Source organism: Heloderma suspectum, chromosome 2 (genome assembly GCF_057233095.1).
Source record: "Heloderma suspectum isolate Gila_16-S chromosome 2, 16-S_ref, whole genome shotgun sequence".
In the NCBI taxonomy this organism is placed as follows: Eukaryota; Metazoa; Chordata; class Lepidosauria; order Squamata; family Helodermatidae; genus Heloderma; species Heloderma suspectum.
Genome location: NC_139459.1, coordinates 398,183,431 through 398,201,923, shown reverse-complemented (window position 1 = coordinate 398,201,923; position 18,493 = coordinate 398,183,431). Strand labels below are relative to the sequence as shown.

The following is an 18,493-nucleotide window of genomic DNA, read 5'->3' as shown; positions in this document are numbered from 1 at the left end:
AATCCTTGAAACCTCTGCCCAGGCGATGCAGAAATTAAATAGGGATTTAGAACAGGGGTGGTGGAACTTATGGCCTTCCAGATGTTCTTGGATGCAAATTCCAATCACCCCTGAAATCTGGGGCTGATGGAAGCTGTAGTACAACAATATATGGAGAGCCACAGGGTCACTATCCCTGTTTTAGAAACTTAGCCAATTAAGAACTGCTCTGAGAGATCCCCGTACCAAGCATTTGTGGAGCTGTTTATTGAGGCAGAACTTTCCCCTGATTATTTTGCCATCACTGCTGATGTGGATATGAATTATCCCCATTTCAAAACCTAGTTTAAGAATCAGATGTCACCTTCTGTTTTGTTGTTAGATGCTCCTTTGTATTGAGATCAGGCCTCAGCAAAATAATGTAGCACTTGGGAAGAAAGATGCAGCCCAGTAGCCCAGCACTGGAGGCCAAGCTGGAGAAGACCTGCACAGCTACCATGTATTTCCCCTTTGTGCTCTGGTAGGTGGGCACAAAGGACACCCAAACACTGCAGAAGACCAGCATGCTGAAGGTGATCAGCTTGGCTTCATTGAATGCCCCAGGCAGCTTCCTGGCTAGGAAAGCCACTGTGAAGCAGATAGCAGCCAGGAAGCCCATGTAGCCAAGGGCAGTATAAAACATGGAGACAGAGCCTTCATTGCATTGCAGGATGATGTGTCCAGGCTGGGAGTGCATGTCAGAGTCAGGGAATGGGGAAGAGATCCCCAACCAAATGGAACTGATGATCACTTGGACACAGGAACAAGAAAGGACAATGGAGTTGGCCAAACTCTTCCCCAGCCACCTCCTCACCCTGTTCCCAGGTTTTGTGGCCAGGAAGGCCAGCACCACAGTGATAGTTTTTGCCAACAGGGAAGAGACAGCAACTGAGAAGATGATGCTGGAGGCCATTTGTCGGAGAAGGCAAGTCACTGTCCTTGGTCGGCCAATGAAGAGGAAGGAGGACAAGAAGGAAAGCAGGAGGGAGATGAGGAGAATGTAGGAGAGGTCCCGGTTGTTGGCTTTGACTATGGGAGTTTCTAAGTTTTTAATGAAGATTCCTAACACTAAGCCAGTGGTTAAGGACAAGAACAGGGCAAAGGAAGCCAGGATGATCCCCAAATCTTCTCCATAGGAGAGGAAGGTTATAACCTTGGGGATACACTGATCTTGGGCCTTGTTGGGATGTTGATCTTCTGGACATTTTGTGCAATGTTCTGCATCTGAGTAAAAGAGGAAAAATTAGGAGATAAAGAGTGGCTTTGTTATCACCAAAATGCCTCTTCGATCTATCTTAATCTACATTCTACTGGATTCCATTAAAATGTGTTTGGGGCTGGAAGGTTATTCCCAAGAACTGGCAAATCTGAGGCCCAGAATCACCTCAAGGAAGACTCAGGTTCAGGCTAAACTGCTTCTAGTCAGCCCACATCAGGGGTCATCAGCCCTGAAGTGTCATCAGTCCTGGGAGTCATGTTGGGGAGTCATGTTTCCTTTGAAGGCAAACCGAAGAGGAGGCCAATAGGGTGAATGACAGGATTCCACAAGGTCTGAGCTTCATGTATTTTTTTAAATTATTTATTTAATTATTTCTATACGACCTTTCTGGAAAAACCAATCATGCTGGTTTACAAAACAATTCAAAACACATAAGCACAAACAAAGACGTAGTACAATCTTCAAACAACCTTAAAAACCAGAACAGTTTTATATATATATATATATATATATATATATATACACACATACATACATACATATACATACATACACACACACATATATATATACATATATATATATATGCTTTTAATTAGCACACGTAAGGAGTAATCATTACTCCTTACGGTCCTCTCCCCCGGAATCCTGTCCTGCCAGCTCCGCTCCCCAGCCAAGCTGCGGAGCTGCTAGCCAGCTCCGACCGACCGCAGCCAGACATCCGGCCGCTGGGCAGTCCTGCATTTGCATCCCTGTATTTAGCCATGATAAGCTACGTCAATATTTACGTAGCCTATCACAGCAAGGGGAAAAAAACCAGCATACGCAAATGGCGGTAGCCACTGCCGTTTGCGTACTCTGGGGTTTTCCCCCCTGCCGTGATAGGCTACGTAAATACGTACTTAGCCTATCACGGCCTCTGCAGGGACGCAAATGGCATCCCTGCGTTGGCCGTGATAGGCTACATAAGTATTTACATAGCCTATCACAGCTATGAAGAGAAGAGGAAGCGAATGGCGGCCGCAGGACAGCCGCCATTTGCAAACCAGCGTGGACAGGAGCAAGTAAATGCTCCGTTTCGCCCACCTTTTGTGGGTTGGGGGCGGTGGGGACTTTGTCCCGCGTGCCTTTCATGGGTTGGGGGGGCAGAGGCTTCGTTCCACAATGGATTTTGGGGGGCCGAATGCACTGGCATTCGGCCTCACTGAGATCCGTCACGGAATTCTCTGACATCCCTAAAAATGCCACCCATCAACCCCTCATGTACTCCTTACAAGGAAGGAGACCACAGGGGGTTGAGAGGTGGTGGTGGCAGGAGACCTGTCACCTCCCGCCAACCACTCATTCTCTTCTTGCAAGAAGGAGAACAAGAGGTGGCAACGGGGACTCCAGCAGCCGCCATTTTGTGCAAAGAAATGTTATGCAAATGGCAGCCATATAGGCGCCATTTACGCAACATTAGTATTTCGTAAAACCCGAGCCACCATTTTGTGCAACCTGGTGGCTCCCTAAGGATGGGTGGCCCTGTGGCGCTCACTGGGTGCTCACTGAGGTGCAGCACAGTGAGCGGGGACCAGTGGCGGTGGCTAGGCGAGCGCCCAGCAAATTCAGGTGCAGGTGAGTTCATCCATCCCTACATACTTTTCCTCTGGAGCACCTCACCTTCCTGAGTGGACATGGTCCCTTCTGCACATGGGGCACAGTCATAGCAGCAAATGGGTTTTCCTTCCAGTATCACCTTGACATATCCAGGGAGGCAGCTTCTGGTACACCTTGAATGTGGCATGGACTGCCCATAAAGACCGGGAACAAAGAGGAAAAAGCATCAGGGGTGTATTTGGAAGTTCTGGGAGTGAGGCAGGGACCAGGCCCACATGATCATGGAGGGAAAATAAGCTACGGTGGCATGATTAGCATCATTGTTGTATCATCGGAGCCTAGGAGGGCCTCTGAGCCCATCTAGAGTAGTCATACTGCCGGGGTGGAGCTGGGGCTGCAGAGGCCATAGGAAACATTGTATCCTGGCCTCTTATCTCCCTTCCTCACCCATTGGAATGCCCCTTGCAGACCTTCCCGTGCTCCTCCGATGCATGCATCTGGAGTGGCATGCCCAAGCTCGGAGAGCAACCAAGGCCCCCCTCTATGGCCTTGGACTCCAAAGAAGTCCAAGTGTGGTGTAGTGGCTGGAGTGTTGGACTGGGAGTCAGGAGATCTGGGTTCTAGTCCCCACTCGGCCATGGAAGCTCACTGGGTGACTTTGGGCCAGTCACAGACTCTCAGCCCAACCCACCTCACAGGGTTGTTGTTGTGAGGATAAAATGGAGGAGGATTATGTACGCCACCTTGGGTTCCTGAAGGAGGAAAAAAGGTGGGATATAAATGTAATAAATAAATAAGTAAGTAAGTAAGTAAGTAACCCTCTGGCCCCTGGCATGCTCTCCTGGATTGCTCTCTTAAAGATCTATAAAAGGGCTCCCCAAACATTTTGGACCCATGGGCTCATTTGGGAATTTGAAAAAGTGCTGTGGGCACCACCGCAAAATGCCTAATTAGTGCATCACCACTTTGGAATGTACCTTTCACATGTGTGGATCTTAGGCTGCATCATATTCAGCAAAGACGTTTGCTTCATGTCTGTTGGACACCGCAAGTCTCTTTAATGAGGGATTGTCCAATTTGGCTAATTGCTGGCAACGCAATACAGTCCATGCTTATTTTAAACATATGTTTTGGCAATGTCCAGCAGTTGCTTCTTTTTGCAAGGAGGTTATTACACAGATAAATTTTGTACTGGAACAGTCTTTAATATTCACTGATGTACGCACTCTTTTAAATTATTAACCTACTTCATGGAAACTAACAAATGTTCAGCATAAATGGATTCTCTGCACTCTTTTGACAGCTAAAAGACTGATATAACAACATCGGAAAGATAAACACTCACCTCCTATAATGCAATGGACTGAGGACCTTACAAAGTTTTCAGGTTTTGAAAGGGTGGGATATGTATGCCACCTTCAAATGGATACCCATTTGGATATTACGTAGACTACAGCGACCAAATAAGGAACGCGAATGGCGGCTCCCTATGGAGGCCGCCATTTGCGTACGCGCTTTTTTTAAAAAAAGTCACCCGTGATAGGCTACGTGACGATTAACGTAGCCTATCACAGCTGACTTTGCAGATCTAGCCATGATAGGCTACGTAAATTGTCACATAGCCTATCACGGGGGCGTTTTTTTTTTTTTTACTTTTTATTTCGCGGCCGGGCGAGGCGAGGTGCCTCCTCCCCGGCCTGAATTTCGGCCGGGCGAGGCGGGAAGCCTCCCCCCCCCCGGGCTGAATTTCAGCTGGGCGAGGCAGGAAGCCTCCCCCCCCAGCCTGAACTTCGGGGGGAGCAGCGAAGTGCCTCCCCCACACCACGAAGCAAGCTGCGAGACCAGGTAAGTGGCTTTCGTGCACCCCTAGTTGTCACCTACCAGCAAGGAAGCAGGTGAAATCCGTGAACGTTGCCTGGGTTCGATATTTGGCTGGATGGGAGCTAAGAAGCCTAACTTAAGGCCAGACAAGATGGAGCTGTTGTTTGACAGTAGAGAGTCTGACTTGAGGTCTGGAATATGCCCTCACCCCGGCACCAGCTTGTCTGTCTGAAAGAGGGGGGATATTGTGGGGGAGAGATGACATGGGTGTTTGTCATTGGCACCCACAGTGACACCACCAAGCAGGGAGGGGCAGACAGAGTTGCCTTAAGCTCTGCCCCCCTCCCAACCAAAGCTCTCTCGCTCACGTGGCCCCCTCCCACCCTCCCTTAAGCAGTTTGGGTTTATCACCGGTTGCCCTTTTGGGAGCCATGTAGGAATTTTTGGCTCACAGTTCAACTGGCTTTCTACTGTGAGTCTTTTTGCCTACTTCACACTGTTATTGGGGTAGGGCACATCCCATAGGTGATTTAGGTCCAATCTCTCATCGGTCACTTTTCAGCTGGCGGCTAGGATGGGCCAAAGCAGAAAGAGATTGGGGATGGTGTGCATGCAGAGGCACCTTATGGTGACAGGTGATGCCTAAGGCCCCCAAATGGCAGGGGATAAGGGATGCCTGGGAGACCAATCCTCCTCACTCACCCAGGTGTTTGGCGGCACCGGGAGGGGGTGACAGGGGAAGGTCTACCTCCCACAGAAGGGGCAGTCCGGAGGGATGGCGAGATCACTGCCACCCCTCAGGCTGGGTGTGTTTTTGCCCAAGAAGTGCCAGCTAGTCGCTGACACAGCCAGGTGCCCGTCCTAGGTACTCCTTTGCATATATTTTCAATAAATGTGGCCCAATTTTCAACCCAAACTTTGTTGTCTGCGTCTTCTTTAACCCATCTCCGCTCGCAATCGACCTGTTCTGGAAGGGGTCGTGCTGTCCCTGAAGGATCAGGTTTGTAGCAGTGCTGTGCACAAATGGCCTCTCGAAGTTCTCCACCATATTTGTGGGCAGAGAAATTTGGGAGACAATTTCACCTCATTTCTCCAGGGGGAGGAGAAATTCTCTACAATTTCTCCCAGGCAGGGTTCCCTGTTGGCAGTTCCGTTCTTTTTTGGTAAGTGTTCTTGGGTATCTCATGCTGCAAATGGCATATGTTACACCTTTTGCCACCATAAAGCCTTACTTTTACCTAAATTGCAGCTGTTTACTGCTGTGTTTCGGTAAAAGTAAGTGCTTTACAGCTGCAAATAGCATACGATACACCGTTTACGGTTGTCATTTTCCTGCAATAAGCTAATGGCAGCCGCCATTAGTGTATCACATTTTTTAGAAAGCTGAAGACACACCCCATGGGAACTATTCCAGATGCAGGGGTGGATGTGGCTGGTCCACTGTGGACTCTGGAGGTCGGATTCTTTGGAATCTGGCCTCATTTGAGTCCACGGCAGATTTCTCCAGCATCCCTAGCTGTCAGATTGTTAACCAGGACCAGTTACAGGGAGCACATGACCCCCTTGTTAAAACAGCTTCACTGGCTTCTGGTCTGCTTATGGGCACAGTTTGAAGTGTGGATAATGACCTGTAAATCCCAATATAGCTTGTGACTAGGATACCTGAAAGCCCACTTCCTCTCCTGTGAATCTGCCCAGGATTTCATATCTTCAGAGGAGGAAGATCCTCCTCTCAATACTGCCATCATCAAAAGTGTGTTTGATGGGGGCAAGAGAGAGGGCCTTCTCGGTGGCTGCCCACAACCTCTGGAACTCCCTGCTGAGGGAAGCTAGGTTGGGCCTCTCCGTTTTCCTTCCACCAGCACGGGAAAAAAAAAAAAGTTCATTCAGGCATGCCTTTGGCATATAAGCTGCTCTTCTGATGAAAGGTTTTTTGTTTTTGTTTTTTAATTGATAAATGTTGAATATCTTTTCTTGCTGGATTTTTAATTGGCTTTTCAATTTAATTACTTTACATCATGTCATCATTAGGATTGATTGATTAATTAATTAATTAAGTTTGGGTTTTTAATCTGGATTTAGCTGTGTTAAGCACCATTCTCTGGCAGAAAGGCAGAATGAAAATAAAACTATATGGAATAAATGCTTTTCCTCACCTGGTTAAGCCACACAGTGGAATCCTCATCAATGAGGAACTTTCTGTCTCCAGATGCCTGTCTCTCCAGACTCCCAATTTTCCTGGAAACAATTGAGTTATTGTGCGGGACCACCCAGTTCAACAAAATATCTAAGTTCGCTGTCAGTTCTGCATCTCCTTCATGATACACTCCATCCCTGGAAGTATTGCGAAACCTGGCATTTCTCAGAAAAGGGTGAAGCTAGGACAAAACAGAAAAGGAGAAACAATGCTGGTTATCTCAGCACTATCCATTTTGGGATTCAATCTCCCATCATTCAGGACCAGAGCATCTGCCTACTGGAATCATCAGAGCTGTGTAATTTTGGTTCACATAGGTTCTTTTGTTCTTGTTTTTGTTTTAACCTGTGCTATTTGGGGGAAGGCTAGCATTCCAGTCATTCCCTCACAATTCCCCAAGAACTCCCATAATTCCCAGCTAACATGGCCATAGCCCATGGTAGCAGGGGATAATGGGAGTTATAGTCATCTGGAGTCAACACATCTGGAGTACACCAGGTTGAAGATTGCAGCATTAGATAGTTTAGGCCTGCGTGAAAAAGCTCCCTAATTCAACCATCCACAATATCTGCCCACCTTCCTGAAGTCTGACGATGCTCTCTCATCATGTCGTCTTTTCTCCCAGAGGCTGTAGAGAAAGGAACTTGGCAGAAGCCATGGGTAGAAGGTCTGGACTCTGGATGGAACCAATGAGGTTTGCCCTGACCCTCACTTTTAACCCCCACCCCTAAATTCAGTTGGGTTTCAGCCCCTGTTCTGCCACTCCAACCCACCCAAATTTAAATCAAAGGTTTTCATCTGGGAACTTTTGGCTCAGCACTGTTAGATAGATGTCTTTCATTTTGCACCCTGAGGAGAATTCTGGAGGCTGGTGTTGGGCCTCCTGTTCAGGAAATTGAGGCGAGTTACTTGAGTTAGAAGATTTGGGTACCGTACAACAGCAGCAGAGTTAAATTTTACATTGTGTAAATGTAAAGGGTGGATTACTCTCTATGCCCCAGGAATTCAATCATGTTAGGAATCAGAAGGTAGTCTTGCCTGGATCATCTTGCTGAAATGTGAACTTTTGCCTGGAACCTCCTGCTTGTGGTGGGATCCCATCTGAGACAAACCACCTGGGTCAGATCAACACACTGACACAGAGAGCTGGGCACCACCACAGAAGGGCCAAGGAATCACCCAGTGGCAACCAAGTCAGGAGGTAGGAAATGATGGATTGACCCCAAGAGGCCTACCCTGCCTGAAGAACCACATATGTAGATGCTCCAGAGCTTCGAGGACAGGCCACAGCAGACACAAAGGAGCCACAGCCAGTGATGAGGAGAGTCCCACCATGCCTAATCAGGATGGGCCTCTGAACCTCTGTGGAGACTCTTGAGAAGGGCCAGGAGTGGGACCTGCAGAAGGAGCCTCCGAAACTGGGATTGCATTGGGAAACTGCAAAATTTCGCCAGACCACTATGCTGGAAATCTTCTCAGATGCCCATTCCAGAAATAATGAATCTCTCATTGATCAATACCATAACTTTCACTAGAGAGAAGGAAAAGGGACTACCTGCCATGGCTGTAGCCGCTGAGGTTCCAACTTGTCTCTGCCCTCCATCGCCCTCTGCTTGGATCTGGAAGAGTACGCAGCATGCAAGGCATGTGCCACAGCCTGGACACTGATGTAAATGTTGTAGTTGTCTTGAGAAAGTCTTTGTTCAAGCACATCCAGGGGCAATTGCTCCTGCTGTTCACATCTCCTCCAGCTTTTCCTGGACAATGCAAGCTTTGAATGGAAACAACGAAATGCTTTCTTCCAGTAAGGTGTGAATCCAGGCAGGTCAACCTTGTCATGTTTGGGCTTTTTGTTTGTCTGGATTAAGAAGGAAAAGAACCAGTGGCTGTGTTGGAAATGTAACCTCCTGTCAGACAACATCAAGGTGATGTCCCATGAAGCTGTTGTGATCCAGACTTTCCCTTCAGTGGATTCTACTATATTTTGATGTATTAGTTTTAGAGTTAATATTCCATATTGGAAAGAGCGAGTTTCTGCATAGTAAAGAAATACCTGGACTTGGTTCCACTTGGCAATCAAATCAGTAGGAAATTTCAATGCATCCCGAAGGAGTTCATTGACTCTTCTTGAGATGGCAACACAGATACCATGCCTGGTGAGCACCGGTGTCAGGGTGTTTATGAACCGTTCTCCATTGTCGTTGGCTGGACCAAACAGGCAGATCCAATTCCATCTGAAATGCAAGAGCAGTTTGACAATCCCCAGGTGCTGGTCTCCGTCTCTTGGGACCACCCGGTAGAAAAAAGGGAAACGAGTTTTATCATTAAGGTCACGGGAGACAAAACTATACCTAACCTAGTAAAGAATAAAAGACATGAAACGCTTCTTTCGTTTTCAGCTCAGAGCTAAAATAAACTGTTCATCTAACATGATAACAACTAGCAAAATGTCTTTTGATAGGAGGGAGGAACGGCCCATATATTGCAAGTGTAAAAGGTATATTAGGCAGCTTCCACCCTCACTACCACAGAACCCAAAATGCAGCATAGTTTCCCCATAGAGTAAGAGTTTCCCATTTGCCTATTTGCTTGATTGCTTGCTTGCCTGCCTGCCTGCTTGCTTGCTTGCTTGCTTGTTTATTTATGTATTTATGTATTTATTTATTTATGGATTTTATATCCCACCTTTTTTCCTCTTTCAAGGAACCCAAGGTGGCTTCCATTACATTACATTAATCCTATATTTGCTAATGTAGGATTAAGGGAAAGGGTATCCTTGGGGACCAAACAACAAGGTGATATAGCAGATCTATGCCCTTCTCAACTGTATTCTGACCAGTTTTCAGAGATCCCCCCCCCTACAGCCCTTTCAGCAGGGCCACCTGACTCTCTGCATAGCATTTTTAGGTGCTGGAGTGGCTGCTCTGGGATGAAGCAGGTAGGGAAGGTTTGTTTGGGGTTTTTTCCCCCACCAGCATAGCGATCTTGCATAAACATGGATACACCCCAGCATATATCTGAGTTGCCATGCAGGTGAATCCCCTGGAAAAACATGGCACCAACCTAAGACTTCCTGTTTCTCTCCATTCCCCCCCCCCTTATTCTTTGAGCCAAGCTCTTTCTTGCGATACATTTTGAGGTGACCATGCCATGCTAGCAATATTCACATATAGTGGTCTAAAGGAGTCACTGTGTTGGTCTGTTGCAGAAAAAACAACATCAGAGAGTGTTGTAGCACCTTAGAAACTAAGGAAATGATGATAGCATAAGCTGTAAACTGTACTGGACTACCGGCCATAATTTACTTTTTCAGCTTGTACCATAATAAAATTGTTCCTCTTTAAGGTGCCCGGAACTCTTAATTGATTTAATATTCTCTAGTGCCCCCAGCCACTTCATGGATCACTGCCTTGGTGTGGCGAAGGGGCTTGTGTAACTCAGTGAAGCCATAAGCTATGCCATGCAGGGCCACCCATGATGGACAGGTCATGGCAGAGAGTTGTGACAAAATGTAGTCCACTGGAGAAGGAAATGGCAACCCAATCCAGTATTCTTGCAAGGAAACCCAATGGAACGTAACACAAGGGTAAGAGAGATGACGCCGGAAGATGAGCCCCTCAGGTCGGAAGGTGTCCAATATACTACTGGGGAAGAGCAGAGGGTATTTCCAAGTAGCGCCAGAAAGAGTGAAGCGGCTGGGCCAAAGCCGAAAGGACACTCAGCTGTGGATGTGTCTGGTGGTGAAAAGAAAATCCGATGCTGTAAAGAACAATATTGTTTAGGAACCTGGAATGTCAGATCAATGAATCAAGGTAAGCTGGAGGTGGTCAAACATGAGATGGCAAGATTGAACATCAACATCTTGGGAATCAACAAACTAAAATGGACAAGCAAGGGCGAATTTAATTCAGGTGACCATCATATCTACTCCCCTTCATGGATCACTGCCTTGTTGTGGAGAAGGGGCTTGCGTAACTCAGTGAAGCCATAAGCTATGCCATGTAGGGCCACCCAAGACGGACAGGTCATGGCAGAGAGTTCTGACAAAATATGGTCCACTGGAGAAGGAAATGGCAACCCACTCCAGTATTCTTGCCAAGAAAACCCCATGGAACGTATCACAAGGATAAAAGAGATGACGCTGGAAGATGAGCCCCTCAGGTTGGAAGGTGTCCAATATACTACTGGGGAAAAGCAGAGGGTATTTCCAAGTAGCGCCAGAAAGAGTGAAGCGGCTGGGCCAAAGCCGAAAGGACACTCAGCTGTGGATGTGTCTGGTGGTGAAAAGAAAATCCGATGCTGTAAAGAACAATATTGTTTAGGAACCTGGAATGTCAGATCAATGAATCAAGGTAAGCTGGAGGTGGTCAAACATGAGATGGCAAGATTGAACATCGACATCTTGGGAATCAGCGAACTAAAATGGACAGGCATGAGTGAATTTAATTCAGGTGACCATCATATCTACTATTGTGGCCAAGAATCCCTTAGAAGAAAGGGAGTAGCACTCATAGTCAACAAAAGGGTGGGAAAAGCAGTACTGCGGTACAATCTCAAAAACGATAGAATGATCTCAGTACGAATCCAAGGCAAACCATTCAACATCACAGTAATTCAAGTCAATGCCCCAACCACTGATGCCGAAGAAGCTGAGGTTGATCGGTTCTATGAAGACCTACAACACCTTCTACAACTAACACCAAAAAAAGGTGTCCTCTTCATCATAGGGGATTGGAATGCTAAAGAAGGAAGTCAAGAAATCACTGGGATAACAGGCAGGCATGGTCTTGGTGTACAAAATGAAGCAGGACAAAGGCTAATAGAGTTATGCCAAGAGAACACGCTGATCATAGCAAATACTCTTTTCCAACAGCACAAGAGAAAACTCTACACATGGACATCACCAGATGGTCAATATCGAAATCAGATTGATTATGTCCTTTGCAGCCAAAGATGGAGAAGCTCTATACAGTCAGTCAAAACAAGACCTGGAGCTGACTGTGGCTCAGATCATGAGCTGCTTCTTGCAAAATTTCGGCTTCAATTGAAGAACGTAGGGAAAACCACTAAACCACTCAGGTATGACCTCAATCATATCCCTTATGAATATACAGTGGAGGTGAGGAATAGATTTCAGGCATTAGACCTGATAGACAGAGTGCCTGAGGAACTACGGATGGAGGTCTGTAACATTGTTCAGGAGTCAGCAACGAAATCCATCCCAAAGAAAAAGAAATGCAAGAAAGCCAAGTGGCTGTCTGATGAGGCTTTACAAGTAGCTCACGAAAGAAGGGAAGCAAAAAGCAAGGGAGAAAGGGGAAGATATATCCAACTGAATGCAGAGTTCCAGAGAGTAGCAAAGAGAGACAAGAAGGCCTTCTTAAATGAACAATGCAAAGAAATCGAGGAAAACAACAGAATGGAAAAGACTAGAGATCTCTTCAAGCAATTCAGAGATCTCAAGGGAACGTTTTGTGCAAAGACGGGCATGATAAAGGACAAAGAAGGCAGGGACCTAACAGAAGCAGATGAGATTAAGAAGAGGTGGAAAGAATACATGGCCTTAGGGAGCATTAGTAACAACAAAGCTAGCGGAGATGACAGTATTCCAGCTGAGCTATTTAAAATCCTAAAAGGTGATGCTGTTAAAGTGCTGCACTCAATATGCCAACAAATTTGGAACACTCAACCGTGTCCACAAGACTGGAAAAGGTCATTTTACATTCCAATTCCAAAGAAGGGCAATGCCAAAGAGTGTTCAAACTACCATACTATTGCACTCATTTCACATGCCAGCAAGGTGATGCTCAAAATCCTACAAGCTAGGCTTCCGCAGTATGCGAACCGAGAACTACCGGAAGTACAAGCTGGGTTTCAAAGAGGCAGAGGAACTAAACATCAAATCTCCAACATTCGCTGAATCATGGAGAAAGCAAGAGAATTCCAGAAAAACCTCTATTTCTGCTTCATTGACTACGCTAAAGCCTTTGATTGTGTGGATCACAACAAACTGTGGCAAATTCCTAAAGAGATGGGAGTACCAGACCACCTTACCTGTCTCCTGAGAAACCTGTACGAGGGGCAAGAAACAACAGTAAGAACCAGACATGAAACAACCAAGTGGTTCAAAATTGGGAAAGGAGTACGACAAGGCTGCATATTGTCGCCCTGCTTATTTAACTTATATGCAGAGTACATCATGAGAAACTCCAGGTTGGATGAATCACAGGTTGGAATTAAGATTGCCAGGACAATTATCAACAACCTCAGATACGCAGATGATACCACCCTAATGGCAGAAAGCGAAGAGGATCTGAAGAGCCTCTTGTTGAGGGTGAAAGTGGAGAGTGCAAAAGCTGGTTTGAAACTCAACATTAAATAAACTAAGATCGTGGCATCTGGCCCCATCACTTCCTGGCATATAGAAGGGGAAGAAATGGAAGCAGTGACAGATTTTACTTTCTTGGGCTCCAAAATCACCGCAGACGGTGACTGTAGCCATGAAATTAAAAGACGCTTTCTCCTTGGGAGGAAAGCTATGGCAAACCTAGACAGCATAGTAAGAAGCAGAGACATCACCTTGCCAACAAAGGTCCGTCTAATCAAAGCTATGGTTTTTCCAGTAGTAATATAGAGCTGGACTATAAGGAAGGCTGAGCGCCGAAGAATGGATGCTTTCGAACTGTGGTGCTGGAGAAGACTCTTACAAGTCCCCTGGACTGCAAGGACATCAAATCAGTCAATCCTAAAGGAAATCAACCCTGACTGCTCATTGGAAGGACAGATACTGAAGCTGAAGCTCAAATATTTTGGCCACCTAATGCGAAGAGAAAACTCTCTGGAAAAGACCCTGATGCTGGGAAAGACTGAAGGCAATAGGAGAAGGGGACAGCAGAGGATGAGATGGCTAGATAGCATCACCGATGCAATGAATATGAACTTGAGCATGCTCCGGGAGAAAGTGCAGGACAGGAAGGCCTAGCGTGCTTTGGTCCATGGGGTCACGAAGAGTTGGACATGACTGAACGACTGAACAACAACAAGTGTCCCTGAGCCTTCCAATTTAGGGAAACATTAAGGCTCTTCCAAAGTGGCTCTTACACCATCTCAAGGAGCGCCTCCAGCAACCCCAGACAGGCAGCTCAACAAGATCAGCCTCGGATGGCCTTTTCTCTGTCCGATCAGCCAGGACAGCTAGGCTGTCCTGGCTGATCTGTAGTGGCCCCCAGTCTGTGGTGCTCCCTTCCTAGAGAACTCCGCCATGCTCCCTCTTTAATGACCTTCTGCCATGCACTGAAAACTTGGTTGTTCAGGCATGCATTTGGGGTGGGTTAGGATATTTTTAGAACAGGATGTTCTAATGTTTAATTTTACTGGTTTTGATTGTGTTGTTGTTGTACATCGCCCAGAGTGGCTGGGTGACCAGCCAGATGGGCAATTAAGAAATCAATGAATAAAATAAAAATAAAATAAATAATAATCATATACAAAAAGCATGGAAATTAAGTCATTGTGCTTTCTTACACACAGCAAACAGGGATGGATCAACTCACAGGATTCTTCTAGCAATCCAGTAAGGTTCAGATGTTTCCTAAAGCAATACAGGACCAGGACAACCTGGGACATCTTTGTTGGTCTTTCCTCCCCATTTAGATTTAGGTCTGGAAGACCAAGGAGAAGTGTGGGTGCATGGAAGGTAAATTTTTAAGCAGGCACAGTTTGTGTCATTGCATAGCATCGTCACTGATCACAGGACACATCAGTTAAGGCATACATCTTAGCTTTCAGTTTCCTGGCTTTGTGTAGTTTGGTCCAGCATGAGAGAGCCTTAAATCCGGTCTTAAACCAGCAGGCTTTTGATCGTTGAATATCATGTTCAAGGTTCCACATCATATGAGCAATTCACTGGGTTTTTTTTCATACTAAACAATATTTTAAAGTTAAAGTGTGTCCAGCTTTCTCCCAAATGAATATGCACTCATCCTGAGTTTTATACAAAGAAACTAAATCCTTTGTTCACAATGAATTCTGGATAACTGGCATAAAAAAATAATGGGCAGTTGACCTGGACGATACATAAAGAGAAAATGCTGTTTTAAAATACTATCACTTGGGCCAAAAAATGATTTAAGTAATGAACAGATGTGGATGAGACTGTCTTATCAGTTACAACTGTCTTAAGTACATCAAAACTGTACTTAATGTTTTTGATTATCAAATAATGAACAGAAAATATTATGTAAGGCATACACATCGAAAAGCTTGATAGACAGATGTCTACAAAAAATGATAGGCTTAGGTTTAATTGGCAAGTTTTGCGTAAGGAGTTATCTTCTCAAAGGTATAAGTCAATCTTGATCATATCTAGCCTGAAAGGTGTATGTGTAAACTTTTTTTTGTATGTTCTAATTCTTTAACAATAAGATAAGTATTGCCCATATTTATGTGACAGTGATAATTTTAGCTATGAAGACATTTCTCCACAAAAAAGTATAAATATGTGCTGATTTTAGGATGCAGGAACTTCTGATTAGAAGCTCCCTAGGCCCATGTACCTGTCAGCTGAACAGCCCACTGAGAACTGAATGGGGAACTTGATACTTAGAATAAGATCTGTCCTTTTTAAGTGATTAGGACAAGAAGGCTAAGAGTAAGAAATATTCAGGAAATTCTATTTCTTGTTCAGCCATTAAGATCTAAGAACCTTTAGAAAAGCTCTGTTTAACAAGAAATATTTTCTGGTTTTTAATGCAAGTTATATTCTGTTGTGATGTCACAAGTCTGTTGCAAGAATTTTTTTTTAAAAAAACCCACACACACACATCAAAATATATTTGTTTTTCCTTTACTAATCCTTCCTAACACAAAACAAAAATTGACTCTACCTTCACCTTTGTTAGAGCCTCGTGTGACACAGAGTGGTAGGCGGCAGTATTGCAACCGAAACTCTCCCCATGACCTGAGTTCGATCCCAGCGGAATCTGGGTCCCAGGTAGCCGGCTCAGGTCAACTTAGCCCTCCATCCTTCCGAGGTCGGTGAAATGAGTACCCAGCTCGCTGGGGGAAAGGTAGTCATGACTGGGGAAGGCAAGGGCAAACCACCCCGCTATAGTCTGCCATGAAAATGCCAGTGAAAGTGGCGTCCCTCTAGGAGTCAGCAATGACTCGGTGCTTGCACAAGAGGAACCTTTCCTTTCCTTTCCACCATTGTTTGAAATGTATTGATCAGCTATGGTGAGTACTTATCTGGCAGCCAAAGGCTTTATATAAAGTTATATAAAGTGAGAGGCAAACAGTTGCTTTTTCTCCAGATATCTGGAGGCCTTTTAGGGTTGTAAAGCAAAGTGCAACTAGACTGCGCTCCCCCCCGCTCCACTATTTCTACCTGTGGGATTTTGTGGACACCCATTGGAATTGTTTTTATTGTATTTTAACTGTGGTTTTAATTTTTATGGGTGAAAGGGAATTTATTATATTCAGTGGTATATAAATATCACAAATAATGAAATAAATGCATGCATACATAAATGAATGAATTAAAAAACCACCAATTTTTGGTGTATGCTTTCTTTGAAATATATTGATCAGCTGTGGGTCATTAACTGGCAATCAAACGCTTCCTAAATACTGGAACTGTAATATTTGAAAACACTCAGCAAAGGCCAAATCCATTACATGGTTTCCACCACAGTTCACTTTTCCTTATTTGGGGAGGGAAATTTAACAAAGTATGAATAATTTGATAAAAGCCTTAATACATTTTTAAAAAATTTCAAGATGATCAGAAGTTATATAAAGTCAGAGGCAAACAGTTGCTTTTTCTCCAGACATCTGGAGCCCTTTTAGGGTTTTAAAGCAAAGTGCAACTAGACTGCACACACCCACACACACCCCATTCCTACCTGTGGGATTTTGTAGATATCCAACATGGTTGAGATATGGACAGAGGTTTCAGAGTCAGCACCTTCAACAACAGCCAACAGGTCATTCCTTCGTCCACATTTGTAGTTTGGAATATTATTGTGCCCAGGAGACAGCAGATCCAGCATGGCATCATACGTGATCCTTGCTTTGTAAGAGTTGTCATAGATGTTGTATCCCAGGGTGATGTTGGGCAAGAGGCTGGGATTCTGGTTGATCTCATGAATGGCAAACAAGAAGGCCAGGTCGTGCAAGTCAATTTTGTGTGCTTCTCTGCAGCAAAATATATTGTCATCCTCTATTAGTTTGTCACCCTGAAATTCCTTATTCTGTATATTGTAGGGCATATCCAGAAAAAAAAGCAGTCAGCATTTTCCCCTCCTATTTCTCAGGTAAGAATCCCCAGGTAAGGGGATTCGTACATCCCTAATAAACAGCTCAAAATGATCCTCACAGCACCATAAAAGGTAGGCTGTGCACTACACAGTTCTTTGATGTGCCTCACATTCATATCCCATCAACTTGAGTGCCATTTTCTTGGAGAAAATGTTGGGAATGAATGAATGAATGAATGAATGAATGAATGAGAGAGAGAGACATTGAATAACCCTTCCTCCACATACACATACATGTTATGCTCATAAGAAGCCTGTGAGGTAGGCTTGTCTGAGACTGTGACACCCCCCCCCTCATGTTTAGCATATTGGACATTAGCTGCTCTTCAGTGTGTCTCTGTATGTACATGTATATAACACACAGAGAGGGACACACATACACACGTATATGGATCAACACAGCACCCTGCATCTCTGGACTCTTCTTGGGGACCAGCCAAATTCATCATTAGATCCCTGATCCTCAGCATCTCAAACTCAGGCAAAAAGTGAAATGAAAGACACCTGTGGGAGCCATGAAAGGCTCCTGCCCATCAAAGTAGGTGACACTGGGGCTGGATAGACAAATCCTCTGATCGGTCAAAGTCAGGTTTCACTGCGTTGACTTTGAGTTGCAACTCAAACATACCAGTACAACTCCTTCGCTTATCTAGGGGATGCACTGAACCAAGAAAGAACCGCCTTAGCCCATATCCAAGCATAGGTTTTCAAAAGCCAAGAAGGCATTACCTTTTTTGTCTGTTTGTTCATGTAAAATGATGCTAAAAATAGGGATGTCAGAGAATTCCGCCATGGATCTCGGTGAGGCTGAATGTGTAAATATTTACGTAGGCTAAAACGGCGAATCAAAAAGGGATGCAAATAGAGCCCACTACGCTATTTGCGTTCCCCTTTATTTTCGCCGTAATAGTCTACGTAAATATTTACCTAGACTAAGATGGCAAAAAATAAGGAATGCAAATGGCGGCAGCTGTAGCCGCCGCCATTTGTGTACGCCTTTTTTTTTTATCCAGCAGCCAGTTCACGGCTGGAAATCCAGCTGCGGACGGCCCCGGCCTGGCCGGCTGCTCCGCGGAGCCACTGTGGAGCAGAGCCGGCCATCGAGGATTCCGGGGGGGAGGACTGGATCACCTCCCCCCCGTTGAGGATTCTGGGGGGAGGGACAGAGCACATCCCCTCCTCCAGCAGATGCTGCCCCCGGAACAATGTAAGGGATTCATACATCCCTAGCTAAAATCCCTGACCCTTCTGTAATCTGAATATCATGGTTAAAAGTTCAAAAGGGTGGGTGCGGTGGGTGAAAGTAGCAGGAGGTGGACATGA

At 45.3% G+C, this 18,493-nt stretch overlaps 1 protein-coding gene across 1 annotated transcript; it reads right to left on the bottom strand.

Annotated features, from left to right (window-relative positions):
• Positions 1-1,164: 1,164 nt before the first annotated feature.
• LOC146356596 (vomeronasal type-2 receptor 26-like) lies at positions 1,165-17,122 on the bottom strand. The gene is made up of 4 exons (XM_084830210.1): positions 16,757-17,122; positions 8,410-9,210; positions 6,814-7,035; positions 1,165-1,242 (listed from the first exon to the last, which is right to left on the bottom strand). The coding sequence occupies exons 1-4, from the start codon at positions 17,120-17,122 to the stop codon at positions 1,165-1,167; spliced, it is 1,467 nt and encodes a 488-aa protein (XP_084686336.1).
• Between the last annotated feature and the right edge of the window lie 1,371 nt (positions 17,123-18,493).